The sequence below is a fragment of the Hemitrygon akajei genome, chromosome 17, assembly GCF_048418815.1.
Source record: "Hemitrygon akajei chromosome 17, sHemAka1.3, whole genome shotgun sequence".
NCBI classification, from domain to species: domain Eukaryota; kingdom Metazoa; phylum Chordata; class Chondrichthyes; order Myliobatiformes; family Dasyatidae; genus Hemitrygon; species Hemitrygon akajei.
In genome coordinates, this window is record NC_133140.1 from 25,528,745 (window position 1) to 25,543,714 (window position 14,970).

General features: G+C 37.0%; 1 protein-coding gene across 2 annotated transcripts in view; it reads right to left on the minus strand.

Moving 5' to 3' along the window:
- The window catches only part of LOC140740545 (palmitoyltransferase ZDHHC1-like), a 49,461-nt gene that overhangs the window by 25,076 nt on the left and 9,415 nt on the right, over window positions 1-14,970 (minus strand). For both annotated transcript variants that reach the window (XM_073069797.1, XM_073069796.1), the window contains exons 5-6: window positions 7,026-7,150; window positions 1,906-2,061 (exon numbers count right to left, since the gene is read on the minus strand). In XM_073069797.1, the coding sequence (XP_072925898.1) occupies window positions 1,906-2,061; window positions 7,026-7,150 (281 nt within the window). The remainder of the gene's footprint in view (window positions 1-1,905; window positions 2,062-7,025; window positions 7,151-14,970) is intronic.

Here is a 14,970-nt window from a genome sequence, read left to right on the forward strand (position 1 = left end):
CTGCCCTCTTCAACATGATCCGAGCACTAGGCACATCTTTACCTCTCCCAACTCTCCATTTTCTACAGGGATCTCTCTCTACATGATTCCCTGGGGCACTTACTACTCCCCACTCATCTTCTTCCTGGCACTTATGCCTGCAAGTGTGACCAGTTCTACACGCCCCTACCTCCTCCTTCACCTCCATTTAGAGTCCCAAACATTCCTTCCAAGTGAGGCGACGTTTCACCTGCAAATCTGTCAGGGTCATCTACTGTATCTGGTGCTCCTGGTGACGCCTCCTCTACATTGGTGAGAGTCAATGTAGACTGAGTGGCCACTCGATGAGCACTTTCACTCCATCTGCCACAAAAAGATGGGATTTCCCGTGGGAACACATTTCAATTTGACTTCCCATTCCCATTCCGACATATCAGACCATGGCCTCACATACTGTCCTGAGGCCACTCTCAGACTGGAGAAGCAACAACTCATATTCCTTCTGGGTAGCCTCACCAGATGGCTATGGAGGCCAGGTCGATGGACATATTTAAAGTGTAGTTTGATGGTTCTCGATTAGTCGGAGCATCAAAGGTTATGGGGAGAAAGCAGGAAAATTGGGTTGAGATGGAAAATAAATCAGTGATGATACAAAGGCAAGCAGACTCATTAGCTGAATGGCCTAATTCTGCTTCTCTGTCTTATTGTCTTCAATTACTATATTTTGATTTCTATGACACATCAATTTCTTTATTTGAAAAAAATTCAATCTCAGAATGTCCACTTTGCTAATAATGAACTGGCTTTGTAATCTGAATACAACCAAGAGCTACGGAACTATGAAACATAAATGATCTGATGGTCAATTGAATGTGTATGAGAACAGCAAAGGCCATTTCTATTTACCTTCATTTCTATATTCTTTGAATCTGTTCCAAGATTTGAACCTGTCCTGTCAGAATCAGGAACGATTAACTGTCTTTGGTCAGGCATCAAACTTCAAGGTTAGTTTCGTTTGTTTGTTCACTTATTCTGTGCTGTGTCATATGACCTGTGGCATCATAATCTTTCTATGACCACAATTGTCCTTGGTAGATTTTTTTTTAGACATGCTTTGCCATTGCACCCTTCTGGGCAGTTTCTTTACAAGACAGATGACCCCAACCATTATCAATATTCTTCAGAGGTTGCCTGGTGTCAGCGGTCACATAACCAGGACTTATGATATGCACCAGCTGCTCATATGATCTTCCAGCACCTGCTCCCATGGCTTCATGTCACCCTGATCTTGGAGTGGGGGGGGGGGGGGGGGGGTGGAGCTCTAAGCAGGTGCTACACCTTGCCCAAGGATGACCTGTAGACTGAGGCAAGGAGCGCATTACACCTTCTTTGGTAGAGACAATTCTCCACCCTGACATTCATCTAGATTAGTAATCCAGTTAAATATTACATTTATGCTGCCCTCTGGGTGAGATTAACAAAGTACCCATCTTCCTTTCAATTATTTCATGAAAAGAAATGCAAGGTTTGAGGTCTGCAGCCTTGAAGCAGAACAGAAGTGGTAAAACTAAAACTATGGAACAGTACCCTGCTGCTGATAATTACAAGGAACAGTCCAGGAAAACCAACTTTCTATTTAATAAATGGAGTTCTCTATTGGGAAAGTAGGATTAGTCTGCTCGACTGTGGTTAAAACCATATGCTAAGCCTATTTTATCGTCAGTCATATTTTCTATGATCTGTCAAAGTAGATACCTTCCATCGCACAGAACGGATCAAGTTCAACTTTTAAACAATCTTTTCCTTGTAACACAATCTTTAAGACATAATTTAAAGAGGTCTGAATTTCTTTTTTAAAAAAACAGTATACTAGCGGTGAATCTTACTGACATTAAAATGGGAGCAGACATTCTGTACATTACTTACTGATGTAGAAGTGGAAGAACAGAAGTTCGCACAAAACTATCAGTGCAGTCACACTTAGTCCAATAGTCACCACAGCGAGAACAAGAATAGTAGTTGCATTTGTATGAATGGAAAAATATGGCAGAAATACAAGCCAGGTATTTGTATCATTTACAACTGTTGGAATAAAGAGTACAAGTTTAAACTTGATTTAAGTTCCACCAGTTCTTTCCCAGTCTACGTTTTTTTTTAAAAAGGGCTTAAGGTATAATTCTGAAGATTCAGAGCAGCAGAACCTCTATTGATAATCAGACTGCCTGATTCCATAAAACGACTTAAACTTGATAAAAGTCCTTATTGTTTCTTTTGTGAAATGCGCTTGGTGTATAAAATTATCAAACTTAATCTAAAATGCACGTCCTTTTATCCACATTTCTACAAACATAACTAAAGATTTCAAGCTTTTTGAAAGATCAATGACTTTACAATTTTTATAAAGTACATAAAGTGATAAAATAATTCCATCAGAGCAATAAAATTAGTGGGACTTAAAAATGTTCAAAGAAAGTAAATACACTAACATGACATAAGCTTTTTAGTCACTGTGGGGAGGGTAGACTGTATACACTAATATGAAATAATATTTCAATTTTCTGTTTAGAGTCAAGGAATTATTAACTATGAGAAATAACAGAGTATAAAAATACTAAAGAATTGATAATGTAGTGTTCTTGCACATAATTGCATGAAAGCCAGAAACTCCTATTGCCTTAGATAATATGGATCTCCAAGACACACTTAAATCAAGATCCAAGTGTATTGATTACCATTAATATTTCAAAACACATTTACACAAAATATTAACATAATTAAGAATTTCAATTCAGGATTTTAAATATTTCTTTACAGTAATTATTCAAATTATCAAGTCATTGGAACTAAGTGTTTAAAAAACCTTGAACTGATACTAATTTTTGAATGTTTAATCCTATGGCAAAGTAGAACTGTTGCATCTAGCAAATACAAGCAAATTGGAGCTTATCAAGAAGAGAGCCTGTTCAGAACCTCATTTATTGTGGGAAAAAGTTGGAAAATTATAAATATGCATTAGAATCGATGATCAAACTGTTTTTTTCCCAAATCTGTAGCTGGTGAATACAGGCAAACCTATGTTATTTGGTTGGGACGTGGTGGAGATAGGGTTCTGCTCCTAGAAAACAATCCAGATGTCTATGCTACATAATACAAAGCCACATTATAACCATATAACAATTACAGCACGGAATCAGGCCATCTCGGCCCTTCTAGTCCGTGCCGACGCTTACTCTCACCTAGTCCCACTGGCCCGCACTCAGCCCATAACCCTCCATTCCTTTCCTGTCCATATACCTATCCAATTTTACTTTAAATGACAATACCGAACCTGCCTCTACTACTTCTACTGGAAGCTCATTCCACACAGCTACCACTCTCTGAGTAAAGAAATTCCCCCTCGTGTTACCCTTAAAATTTTGCCCCCTAACTCTCAAGTCATGTCCTCTTGTTTGAATCTCCCCTACTCTCAATGAAAAAAACCTATCCAAGTCAACTCTATCTATCCCCCTCATTATTTTAAATACCTCTATCATGACCCCCCTCAACCTTCTATGCTCCAAAGAATAAAGACCTAACTTCTTCAACCTTTCTCTCTAACTTGGGTGCTGAAGCCCAGGTAACATTCTAGTAAATCTTCTCTGTACTCCCTCTTTTGTTGATATCTTTCCTATAATTCGGTGACCAGAACTGTACACAATACTCCAAATTCGGCCTCACCAATGCCTTGTACAATTTTAACATTACATCCAACTCCTATACTCAATGCTCTGATTTATAAAGGCCAGCATACCAAAAGATTTCTTCACCACCCTATCCACATGGGATTCCACCTTCAGGGAACTATGCACCATTATTCCTAGATCACTCTGTTCTGCTGCATTCTTCAATGCCCTACCATTTACCATGTATGTCCTATTTGGATTATTCCTACCAAAATGTAGCACCTCACACTTATCAGCTTTAAACTCCATCAGCCATCGTTCAGCCCACTCTTCTAACTGGCCTAAATCTTTCTGCAAGCTTTGAAAACCTATTTCATTATCCACAACACCACCCACCTTACTATCACCTGCACATACTTATTAATCCAATTTACCACCCCATCATCCTGATCATTAATGTATATGACAAACAACATTGGACCCAATACAGATCCCTCAGGCACACCACTAGTCACCGGCCTCCAACCTGACAAACAGTTATCCACCACTACTCTCTGGCATCTCCCATCTAGCCACTGTTGAATCTATTTTACTACTTCAATATTAATACCTAACGATTGAACCTTCCTAACTAACCTTCCGTGCGGAACCTTGTCAAAGGCCTTACTGAAGTCCATATAGACAACATCCACTGCTTTATCCTCGTCAACTTTCCTCATAACCTCTTCAAAAAATTCAATTTTTGTCAAATTGTCAAACATTTGACAAAATGTCAAACATGACCTTCCACACACAAATCCATGTTGACTATTCCTAATCAGACCCTGTCTATCCAGATAATTATATATACCATCTCTAAGAACACTTTTCATTAATTACCCACCACTGACGTCAAACTGACAGGCCTATTATCTATGCATAAAGGACTGAGAGATGAATATAATTGCTTATATGTTTCCCATCCCCACCATACATGAATTTCTTAACAGCAAGTTCTTAGTCCGCATCGGATTTCAGGGTCACGCTTATGAATTCTGCAAGGGAGAGTCTCCATTACCCAAACCGAACTAACAAGTGGTGCCTATATGAGGCTGGAATGCACTCATTACTTTTGTAAACATAATGGTCTGAATTTAAAGTGGCCAACCACAGAACTCACTGCTCCTCTCCAAGAAATATTTCCATAAGAATCTGAATCAGGTTTAATATCACTGGAGTACATTGCAATACATCATTATACAATTATAATTGACATGAGGTATATATACAGTACTGCGCAAAAAGCTTTGTATTTAGAACTATGTAAATAGGGTGCCTAACACTGTTGAACAGGGCTGTACCTGTCAACATGGAGTGCTGAGCAAACTTGTAAATCCACAGGAGCAAAGGATGCTGGAAATGGTGAGGGGGGAGCACTGCAGGCGGGGTGTGGTACAGGTGGCAGTGCAGGTGTGCTGGGGCAGGGGTGACATGGCTGCAGACATACCTAGCCCTGAGACACCAGGCAAGGTCACTTGATCCCAAACAATTGGTTTTTGATCATTACAGAACATCTCCCTCATGCTTCCTGCTCTCTTCTCTCTCCCGACCCCTTTTCCTAAACATGATACCCCTCTTCCTGTCCCCTTCCCACTCTCAGTCCACAGTAGGGACTCACTTCAGAATCAGGTTTATCATCACTTACATATGTCATGAAATTTGTTATTTTTGGGGCAGCAGTGCAGTGCAATATATAAGCTTACTACAGTACAGACACCCCAGCTATACATATGTGCCTAAGACTTTTGCACTGTACTGTAGTAAGTATATCTCTCTGTCTCGCTACCTATATCATTAAATTACGTAAGTAGTGTAAAAAGTGAGGGAGGGTTCTTGGATTCATTGTTCATTCAGAAATATTATAACAAAGGGAAAAAAGCTGAAACATTGAGTATGTATCTTCAGTGTCCTGTACCTCCTTCTTGATGGTAAAAATGAGAAGAGGGCATGTCTTGGGTGATGGCAGGCCTTATGATGGATGCTGCCATCTTGAGGAATTTATAAAGATCCCACAGCATGAACCTCTTTTTGTTTGACATGTACAGGTGACCTTGCATTTGGGTTACAAGCCACTTAGGTTACAGAAATTCACTTACAGATTTCACAAATCAGTATCCAAAAATTGAGATACAGAATAAGTTTTGCTCATACAGAAGTTATATCAGGAAAAAAATAAATGTTTAAAAGAAACAAAAGAAAGTGTCAGTTTTTATTCACACAGAAAGGTGAGGGAATAAGATTTGGTATAATGTCAATTGAATTTAAAATTATTGCCGGGTTCCTCCAGTCAGCTGACACAGGAACACACAGGTCAGAGTGCAGCGCTGCCAAGCTCAGCACCTGCAAAGCATTGTGGGAAGATGCAGTACCATGGCTACCTCATTAAAGTACAGTATTCCCAAAGCCTTTACTGCACTTCCACTAAGTCACAATGTTTGCGCCCATTATCCCCCCCCCCATCTGCTTCTATTTCTTCCATGATCCCCAATCCTTGAATTTCATCCATTTCCCTCATAGCCCCATCTGCTGAACCCTTTCCTAATCCCTCAGCCTTACGCGCCAGGGAAAATGTGCCTCACAGAGGAACACAGCACCATGAAACACCTCTTGTCATCTTCGCATCCTTGGACTGGAGAGAGTGTGGCAAAGGAGAGACTGGCCTGTGACTGTTAACCCACTCAAAGCAGTGACTCGTGTCCAAATCTTATGGATCGACAGTACAGTGACCAGAAGTCAAACCTGACAATTTGTGTTGTTTCTTCCGCAGTAGTCTTGTCCAACCCCAGAGTCTAATGTTAGCCACAACTAATAAACAATGGCAGTGCGTTATTTTGTCCTCACTGATAAAATGGCTCAATGCAAGAGGAAGTATTGTGTAAGTATACAGCCCCACTTGTAACATGGGATTCAGAGAAACTACAGCACAGTAAAGGCTCTTCAGAGCCAACTACTTAACCACAATCTAACCCTCCCCTCCTTCAATCATCCATGTGCCTTTCTAAATGTTGTTCAAATGCCAGTATTGTACCCGTATCTACCACTACCCCTTGATAGGGAAACTGAAATCATCTCTGGAAAATTAGCTAAAATATGCCAATGGAACTGCAGAGTCTTTATACATGCTCTTGGGCTCCTACCAAAAGGAGACAAAAACATCAGACATCTCTATTCATAAACATAATTGTGTGAGCACACAAGAAAAAGATTCAAAATAGAAGCGACTCCTGAAAGAATTCTCACATCATTCAAACACAGTCAATTAAAACAGGTAGCAAAATAACTTGCGTTGTACAAAGCATCCGAGACATAACATCACTGAAATTAAAATTTAGCAAATAAACTTACATCCAAATTTTGGGTTGCTTCGAAGCAGTTTTGGATTTAAAAAGAATCCAACAAAGACAAAGCCTGAAATGGTGATAATTATCAGACAACCAAGGACAGCAGAGATAACACAGCTCAGGAAGTACCTACATGAGAAAGCAAATTAAAAACATCAAGTTAATGAATATTAAAGCATGTGCACTGTAAAGACTTCAGTGACCTGAGCTGTTACAATTCTGATTTTCTGCCGTCAAAGCCTATTGAACAGGTGTGGTGCAGAAGGGATGGCTGAGCAATTTTAGCAAAGATTAAATAAACGAGCTTTTTCTTCAACACCTATGAATAAACAGTCAACCGAGTCCTGATGAAGGGTCTCAGCCTAAAACGTTTACTGTTTATTTTTCACCATGATGCTGTCTGACCTGATAAGTTCCTCCAACATTTTGCGTGTGTTACACCTTGATGCAACAAATGTTACACCAGCTCTCCATTTACACCAGTTCTGCAGTACTCTCACTTTTTATTCTCCTCATATTCTCACCAACTCCCTGGATTACACCTCTTACCTGCACATTAGGGGCAATTTACAGCAGCTCATTAACCCACCTTTGGGATTTGGGAGGAAGTGGGATCACCCTCCTTTGCTTTTGGTCATTGGCAAGAATCTACAGTGGTGAGGTCCACCTGACACAATCAGCATGGCAGCCAATCTGATAACCTTCCAGTAGCTGGTTATTGCCTGTGAATATTCTGCTGATCCCTCTGTCACTGTACAGGAGAGCCGCCAGATCATCTGAATGCATCACACCTTGGCTTTGATTGCAGAAACTGCAGAGAGTTGTGTCCACAGGTCAGCACCTCACGGGAATCGGCCTCATCTCTATGAACTGTCTATACTTCTTGCTGCCTCTGTAAAGCAGCCAGCATAATCAAAATCCCCACCCACTCCAGGCATTTTTTCTTCTCCCCTCTCCCACAGAGCAGAAGATGCACAGGTCTGAAAGCAACTACAACAGGCTCAACGTGGCTTCTATCCTGCTGTTATAAGACTGCTCCTTTGTAAAATAAAATCAACTCTTGGCTTTGCAATCTTCATTATGATGCTGCACTATACAGCTTATCAGCACTGCACTTTCTCTGTAACCTTTTATTCTTTTTTTTCTCTTTTTCACTCTTTTTATTAACATCAACATGATAAGATTAGTACATCAATAATGGGATTACAAACTTACAAAATTAAAATGAACATAAAAGGATACACAAGCAATAAGTACAATATAGTTAAGTCTTCTCAAATCATGAATGATACAAATGTCACATAAATGAAACAAAAAAAACTAGGTAAATCATATTGGAAAAAAAAACAGAAAAGAGAAAGAAAAATGAATAAATAAATAATATTAATACCCTAAGAAAAACTAAACTAACAAACTAACCACTATTTAAAAAAGAGGAAAAAAATGGGCTGTTTATAGAATCTATAAAAAAAATTACAAAATCATCAGTGTCCCCAACTCCGATCCTCTCTCTCTCTCTCTCTCTCTATATATATATATATATATAAATCAAAACCAGAAAAACAAATAGGATTGGAACAGGGTCAAATTACATCATGTGAAAATATGAAATAAATGGCCTCCAAATCTTTTCAAATTTAATAGAAGGGTCATATACGACACTTTTAATTTTCTCCAAATTTAGACATAACATAGTTTGAGAAAACCAATGAAATACGGTAGGGGGATTAATTTCTTTCCAATTCAACAAAATAGATCTTCTAGCCATTAATGTAAGAAATGCAATCATCCGACAAGCAGAAGAAGATAAATGGATTGACTCCATCATTGGTAAACCAAAGATTGCAGTAATAGGATGAGGTTGTAATTCAATGTTCAATACTGTGGAAATAATATCAAAAATGTCTTTCCAATATTTTTTCAAAAGTGGACATGACCAAAACATATGAGTTAAAGAAACTATCTCAGAATGACATCTGTCACATATACGATTTATATGGGAATAAAAATGAGCAAATTTATCCTTGGACATATGAGCCCTGTGCACAACTTTAAACTGTATCAATGAATGTTTAGCACATACAGAGGATAAATTAACTAATTGAAGAATTTTATCCCAGTTCTCAATAGGGATAGTAAAGTTAAGTTCTCTTTCCCAATCATTTTTAATCTTATAAAAGGCCTCTGAACGTATTTTCATAATTATATTGTAAACATTTGATATTACACCTTTCTGAAAAAGATTTAGTTCTAACAACTTCTCCAAAATACCCAAAGAATCAAGATTTGGAAAGGTAAGAAATACAGTGTTTAAGAAATTTCTAATCCGTAAATATCGAAAAAAATGAGACCTGGGCAAATTTTATTTAATAGACAATTGTTCAAAAGCCATAAAACAATTATCCAAAAATAAATCAGAAAATTGTAGTCTTCCTTTAGTCTTCCAAGCTGAATAAGCTTAGTCCATAATATAAGGGTGAAAAAAGAAATTGGATACAATAGGAATAGTTCAAACAAATTGATTCAACCCAAAAAATTTCCAAAATTGAAACCATATACGTAAAGTGTGTTTGACTATCAGATTGTCAATTCGTTTATGCAATTTAGAAAAAGCAAAGGGAAGAGAAGTCCCTAAAATAGAACCCAATGAGAATCCTTGTACAGATTTAGTTTCCAGATTTACCCAATGAGGGCTAGGAGATAAATCCCAATCCCTTAACCAACATTTCAAATATCGAATATTAATTGCCCAATAATAAAATCTAAAATTAGGCAATGCCAATCCACCTTCCTTTCTTGCCTTCTGTAAATATCTTTTACCTAATCTGGGATTTTTGTTCTGCCATATATATGAAGAAATTTTTGAATCAACATTGTCAAAAAAGGATTTCGGAATAAAAATTGGTACCACTTGAAATATATATAAGAACTTGGGTAAAATAATCATCTTAATAGAATTAATCTGACCTATCAGAGATAAAGACAATGGTGACCATTTAGTGAACAAACATTTAATCTGATCAATTAAGGGTAAAAAATTAACCTTGAATAACTCCTTATGATTTTTTGTAATTTTAATCCCTAAGTATATAAAAAAGTCATTAACTAATTTAAAAGGTAAATTTCCATAAATTGGAACCTGTCTATTTAAGGAGAACAATTCACTCTTATTAAGATTCAATTTATACCTGGAAAAATTACTAAACTGAGCCAACAATGATATAACTGCAGGAATGGATTTCTCAGGATCAGAAATATATAATAACAAGTCATCTGCGTACAATGATAACTTATGTATATCCATCCCGTGAGTGATGCCAAAAATGTTAGGTGATTCTCTAATAGCAATTGCCAAAGGTTCTAAAGCAATATCAAATAATAATGGACTAAGAGGACAGCCTTGCCTGGTACCCCCGAAATAAACGAAAAAAGGGAGATCTTTGATTGTTAGTAAAAACTGAGGCTACTGGAGCATGATATATCAATTTAATCAAGGATATAAATGTCGGACTAAAATTAAACTTCTCAAGCACAGTAAATAAATATGGCCATTCAACTCTATCAAATGCTTTCTCTGCAGCGAATGAAATGACACATTCTGAGGTGCTGCTTGAAGGAGTATAAACAATATTCAATAATCTCCTAATATTGAAAAAAGAATAGCGATCTTTAATGAAAGCAGTTTGATCCTCCGAGATAATTTGAGGTAATACCTTCTCCAGCCTGGTCACCAGTAACTTGGAAAAGATCTTGGAATCTACATTCAATAAGGATATTGGTCTATAGGATGCACAGTCAGTAGGGTCTTTATCTTTTTTCAATATTAAAGAAATGGAAGCTCTATTTAATGATTGTGGCAATTTACCGAGTCTAATTGCTTCTTCAAAAACCTTGCATAATCAAGGAGAAAGAGTAGAGGAAAAACACTTCAAAAATTCCACTGTATACCCATATGGACCTGGTGCTTTCCCAGAATTCCTGGAGGAAATAACACCTTTAATTTCTGCATCTGTAATAGGAGTTTCTAATATTAAACGTTCTTATGATAATTTTGGAAAATTCAATTTCCCAAGAAAATCATGTATGGTATTATGATCATGAGGAAATTCAGAATGATACAGGGAGGTATAAAAATCTTGAAAAGATTTGTTTATCTCATCATGGTTAACTGTCAGTTCACCATTCTGTTGACGAATCTTAATAATTTGACGTTTAACCAAAGCATTTTTCAATTGGCTAGCTAACAGTTTACCCGATTTATCACTATGTATATAAAAATCAGTTATGGTTTTCATTAACTGATTTTCAATTGAAGATGTAAGTAATAAACTGTGTTCCAGTTGAAGCTCAACCCTTTGTTTGTAAAGCTCCTTACTGGGAGCAATCGAATATTTCTTGTCAATTTCTTTAATCTTATCAACCAATAAAAGAGTTTCCTTCTTAATACGCTTTCTCAAACCAACAGAATAGGAGATAATCTGTCCACGTATATATGCTTTAAAAGTGTCCCAAAGTATTCCGCAGGAAATTTCATCCGTGGAATTAGTTGAAAAGAAGAAATCAATCTGTTCCTTCATAAATTTAATGAAATCCGGATCTTACAGTAAGGTAGAATCAAATCGCCATTGCTTAGTACTAGAAGCTGTATCCATTAATTTAATAGGAAGTTTCATTGGAGCATGATCAGAGATGGCTATAATGTCATAATCACAACCAGTTACAGATGGAATAAAACGAGAGTCAATGAAAAAATAGTCAATTTTCGAGAATGATAAACATGTGAGAAAAATGAAAACTCTTTGTCCTTAGGATGCAGAAATCTCCAAATATCGAAAATTCCATTATCAGTCAAAAAAGAATTGATGTAAGTGGCTGACTTATTTGGTAAAGTCTGAATGGATATAGATCTATCCAGCAAAGGATTTAAACAGCAGCTGAAGTCACCACCCATTATTAACATATATTCATTTAGATTAGGTACAGAAGTAAATAAAGACTTAAAGAAATCAGGATAATCAACATTTGCAGCATAAACATTAACCATAGCACCCTTCTTATTAAAAAGTAACCCAGTAATTAACAAAAATCTACCACTCGGATCCGAAATAATATCCTGTAGAACAAAAGTTATAGAGGAGTCAATAAAAATTGAAACGCCTTTTACTTTAGCATTTGAATTTGAATGGTACTGTTGACCCCCCCAAAACCTAAAAAAACATTGACTACCCTCTTTCCTCACGAGTTTCTTGTACAAAAATAAAATGCGCATTCAGTCTTTGGAATACTTTAAAAATCTTTTTCCGTTTAATCGGATGGTTTAAGCCATTAGTATCCCAAGAGACAAAATTAATGGACTGAGCCATATTTCTAAAATCAACCCTTTGGTATATAAAGAGTTAACCAAAGTATGAACTCATGCTCCCGGAAGAGGAACAAAAATAAGGGGAAGACCCGGAAATGACGACACGGCAGACATGTTAGTAGTTTGAAATCAGCCCAAATGAAAGAACTAGAAAAACTAATAAAAAGAGCAATAGAATTAGAAAGGAACCGCCCGCCCACCACCCATGGAAAAGAGACCCTCCTGAGTCTAAAGGAAGCCAGGAAAAAAAGGTGTGAGACTAAATCTACCCCCATGTCTCCAGAAGGCGACTCCAGATATATAAAGGAGAAAAAAAAGATCCACCCAAAATCCTAAAAAGTAATTAACACTATACTAAAACAGACTTCTTAATATAATTGCTAGTAAAAAAAACAAAAAGAATATAAACACTGGTAACTTATAAATCGGGTTAAAACCCGAACAAATAAAAGTTAGGATGTGATAAGAAAGGCATTACAGGAAGAAGACGACAAAAAAAAGGCAAAATTTAAAAAAAAGCAAGAAATATTTTAGAAAAGAAACCGCTATCTTAGTTACACAAAAACTGAAGAAATATATCAAAACGTTAAAATAAATACACCTTCAAAAGGAATAATAATAATGACCAAAAATAAAATACAATGGTTCAAGTAAGTAAATTAAAAAGATTAGTACGTCGATAAAGAAAAACTTTAATTGGAATATAAAATGTAAAATAAACCTACACCAATAGTCAGAAACAAAATCTGGTTTTGGAAACAAAAACTATCTCCTAACGATCAAAACCATACATTTATTAGAGACGAGAATCCGAAGCAGTAGGGTAGTTCTCATCCAGAAAGCTTCGAGCATCAGATGTGGAGAGAAAAACACGTCGTGGTGCATTCGAAGGCGAGATTCTAAGTTTTGCAGGGTATAAAAGCGCTGGTTTTAGATTTTTTTCATAACATTCGGACATCAAAGGTTTAAAAGCGAGCCGCGCCTTCATCACTTCTGGGCTGAAATCCTCCACAAGCCGAAATTGGAATTCTCTCAATTTAACCATCCCTAAACACCGAGCCAAACGAATAAGGTGCTCTTTAAAATGCACATAATGAAATCGAACAATTACAACAAGTAGTTTAGATGAAGAACTTGGTGATCGGCATATAATTCTATGGGCACGATCAAGTAATGGAGGACTATCTGGGAATACAGAAGGGAACACATCCTTTAAAAGTTGAGCGAAATACTTCGAGGGGTCCCCTTGTTCGATACCTTCCGGGAGACCAAGTATGCGTAAGGTCTGTCTTCTAGACCGATTTTCAAAATCGACACTCTTGGCTTTAAGTATTTCCAACTGTTTAATCGCCAAAAATAATTTCTGCTCTAGTTTCTCGATTTTCAAGTCTCGCTTCTGGGCGTCCTCTTGCAGAGTTGCGATTAAAGTTTGATGCTGTTTAACTTCATGACCAATCTTATCCAGAGAATCCTGGAAAGCCTTTAAATCTGCTTTGAAAGTTTGTTGTTGTTCTTCAAATTTTTCATTCAAGAGCTCCAATAACGTATCATAAGTCAATTCAGTACGCTTAGGATCAGTCTTTTTTTTTCTTTCCATTGCCGTTAGAATCTTTCCCAGGGTCTCGCCCTTTAGATCTTAAAGCCATTTCAGTACTCATTTCTTCAAAATTCACAGTTCCCTCTTAAAGATAAGTCCAAAAAAGTAGCAAGAATCTTCTGGTGTAGGTAAAAATAAGTTAAATAAAGGTGATCATAGGGTAAAAAAGTAAAGGTTATGGAGCGAATCTAAAACAGTGCTCACTCCATGAGTATCTCCTGGTGACCTCTGTAACTTTTTATTCTGTATCATCATATTGTATAACCTTGCTCTACTTCAAAGGATTTGACTGTATGAACAGTCTGCAAGACAAGCTTTCCTCTGTATCTCCGTACATAACTATAATAAACCAATAACCAAAATCTGGAAACTGGAGCAAATGCTGAGATGGGTTGAGCTTAATCAGGGAAAGCAAAATAATATTGAACTGAAAATGAAATGTTATGCTTGTTCCACAATCAAACAGGAGGTTAAATATCCGCATCTAGTGGTACCTGAAAAACTGATCTCAAAAGCAAAGAGGCATTCGTTTTCCAGCTCTGATTCCCAATACAGTATTCAAAGCATTCAGTGCATAGTGAACAGTACATTCTGCATATTTCCTTCTACATTATATTTCTGTGCACCCTCACAACAAACACGGCTATTAAATGTCAAGATGCAAAATTACAGTTACACGATCTTTGAACATACTTTGGAGATATATTTGGTACCCAGCACTCCCACTGTGCGCGAAATGGACAGCAGTGAGTCCAGTAACACTCGTTTAAATCATCTGCACTTTACTGAATGAAAACATTAACAGATGTACTGAAATAAAGCTCTACGTAAGTTAGCACTCGGAATTAGGCAAAACCATCGATACAATACCACTTAATATATCAGGACCATTATATCATACCTCCAATCAATAGCACATACGAAACTTACATTCACAGTGATGGTGAGGGTTTGGTCGAAAATTTAAGTACTTTAGCTTGGTTTGTGTTT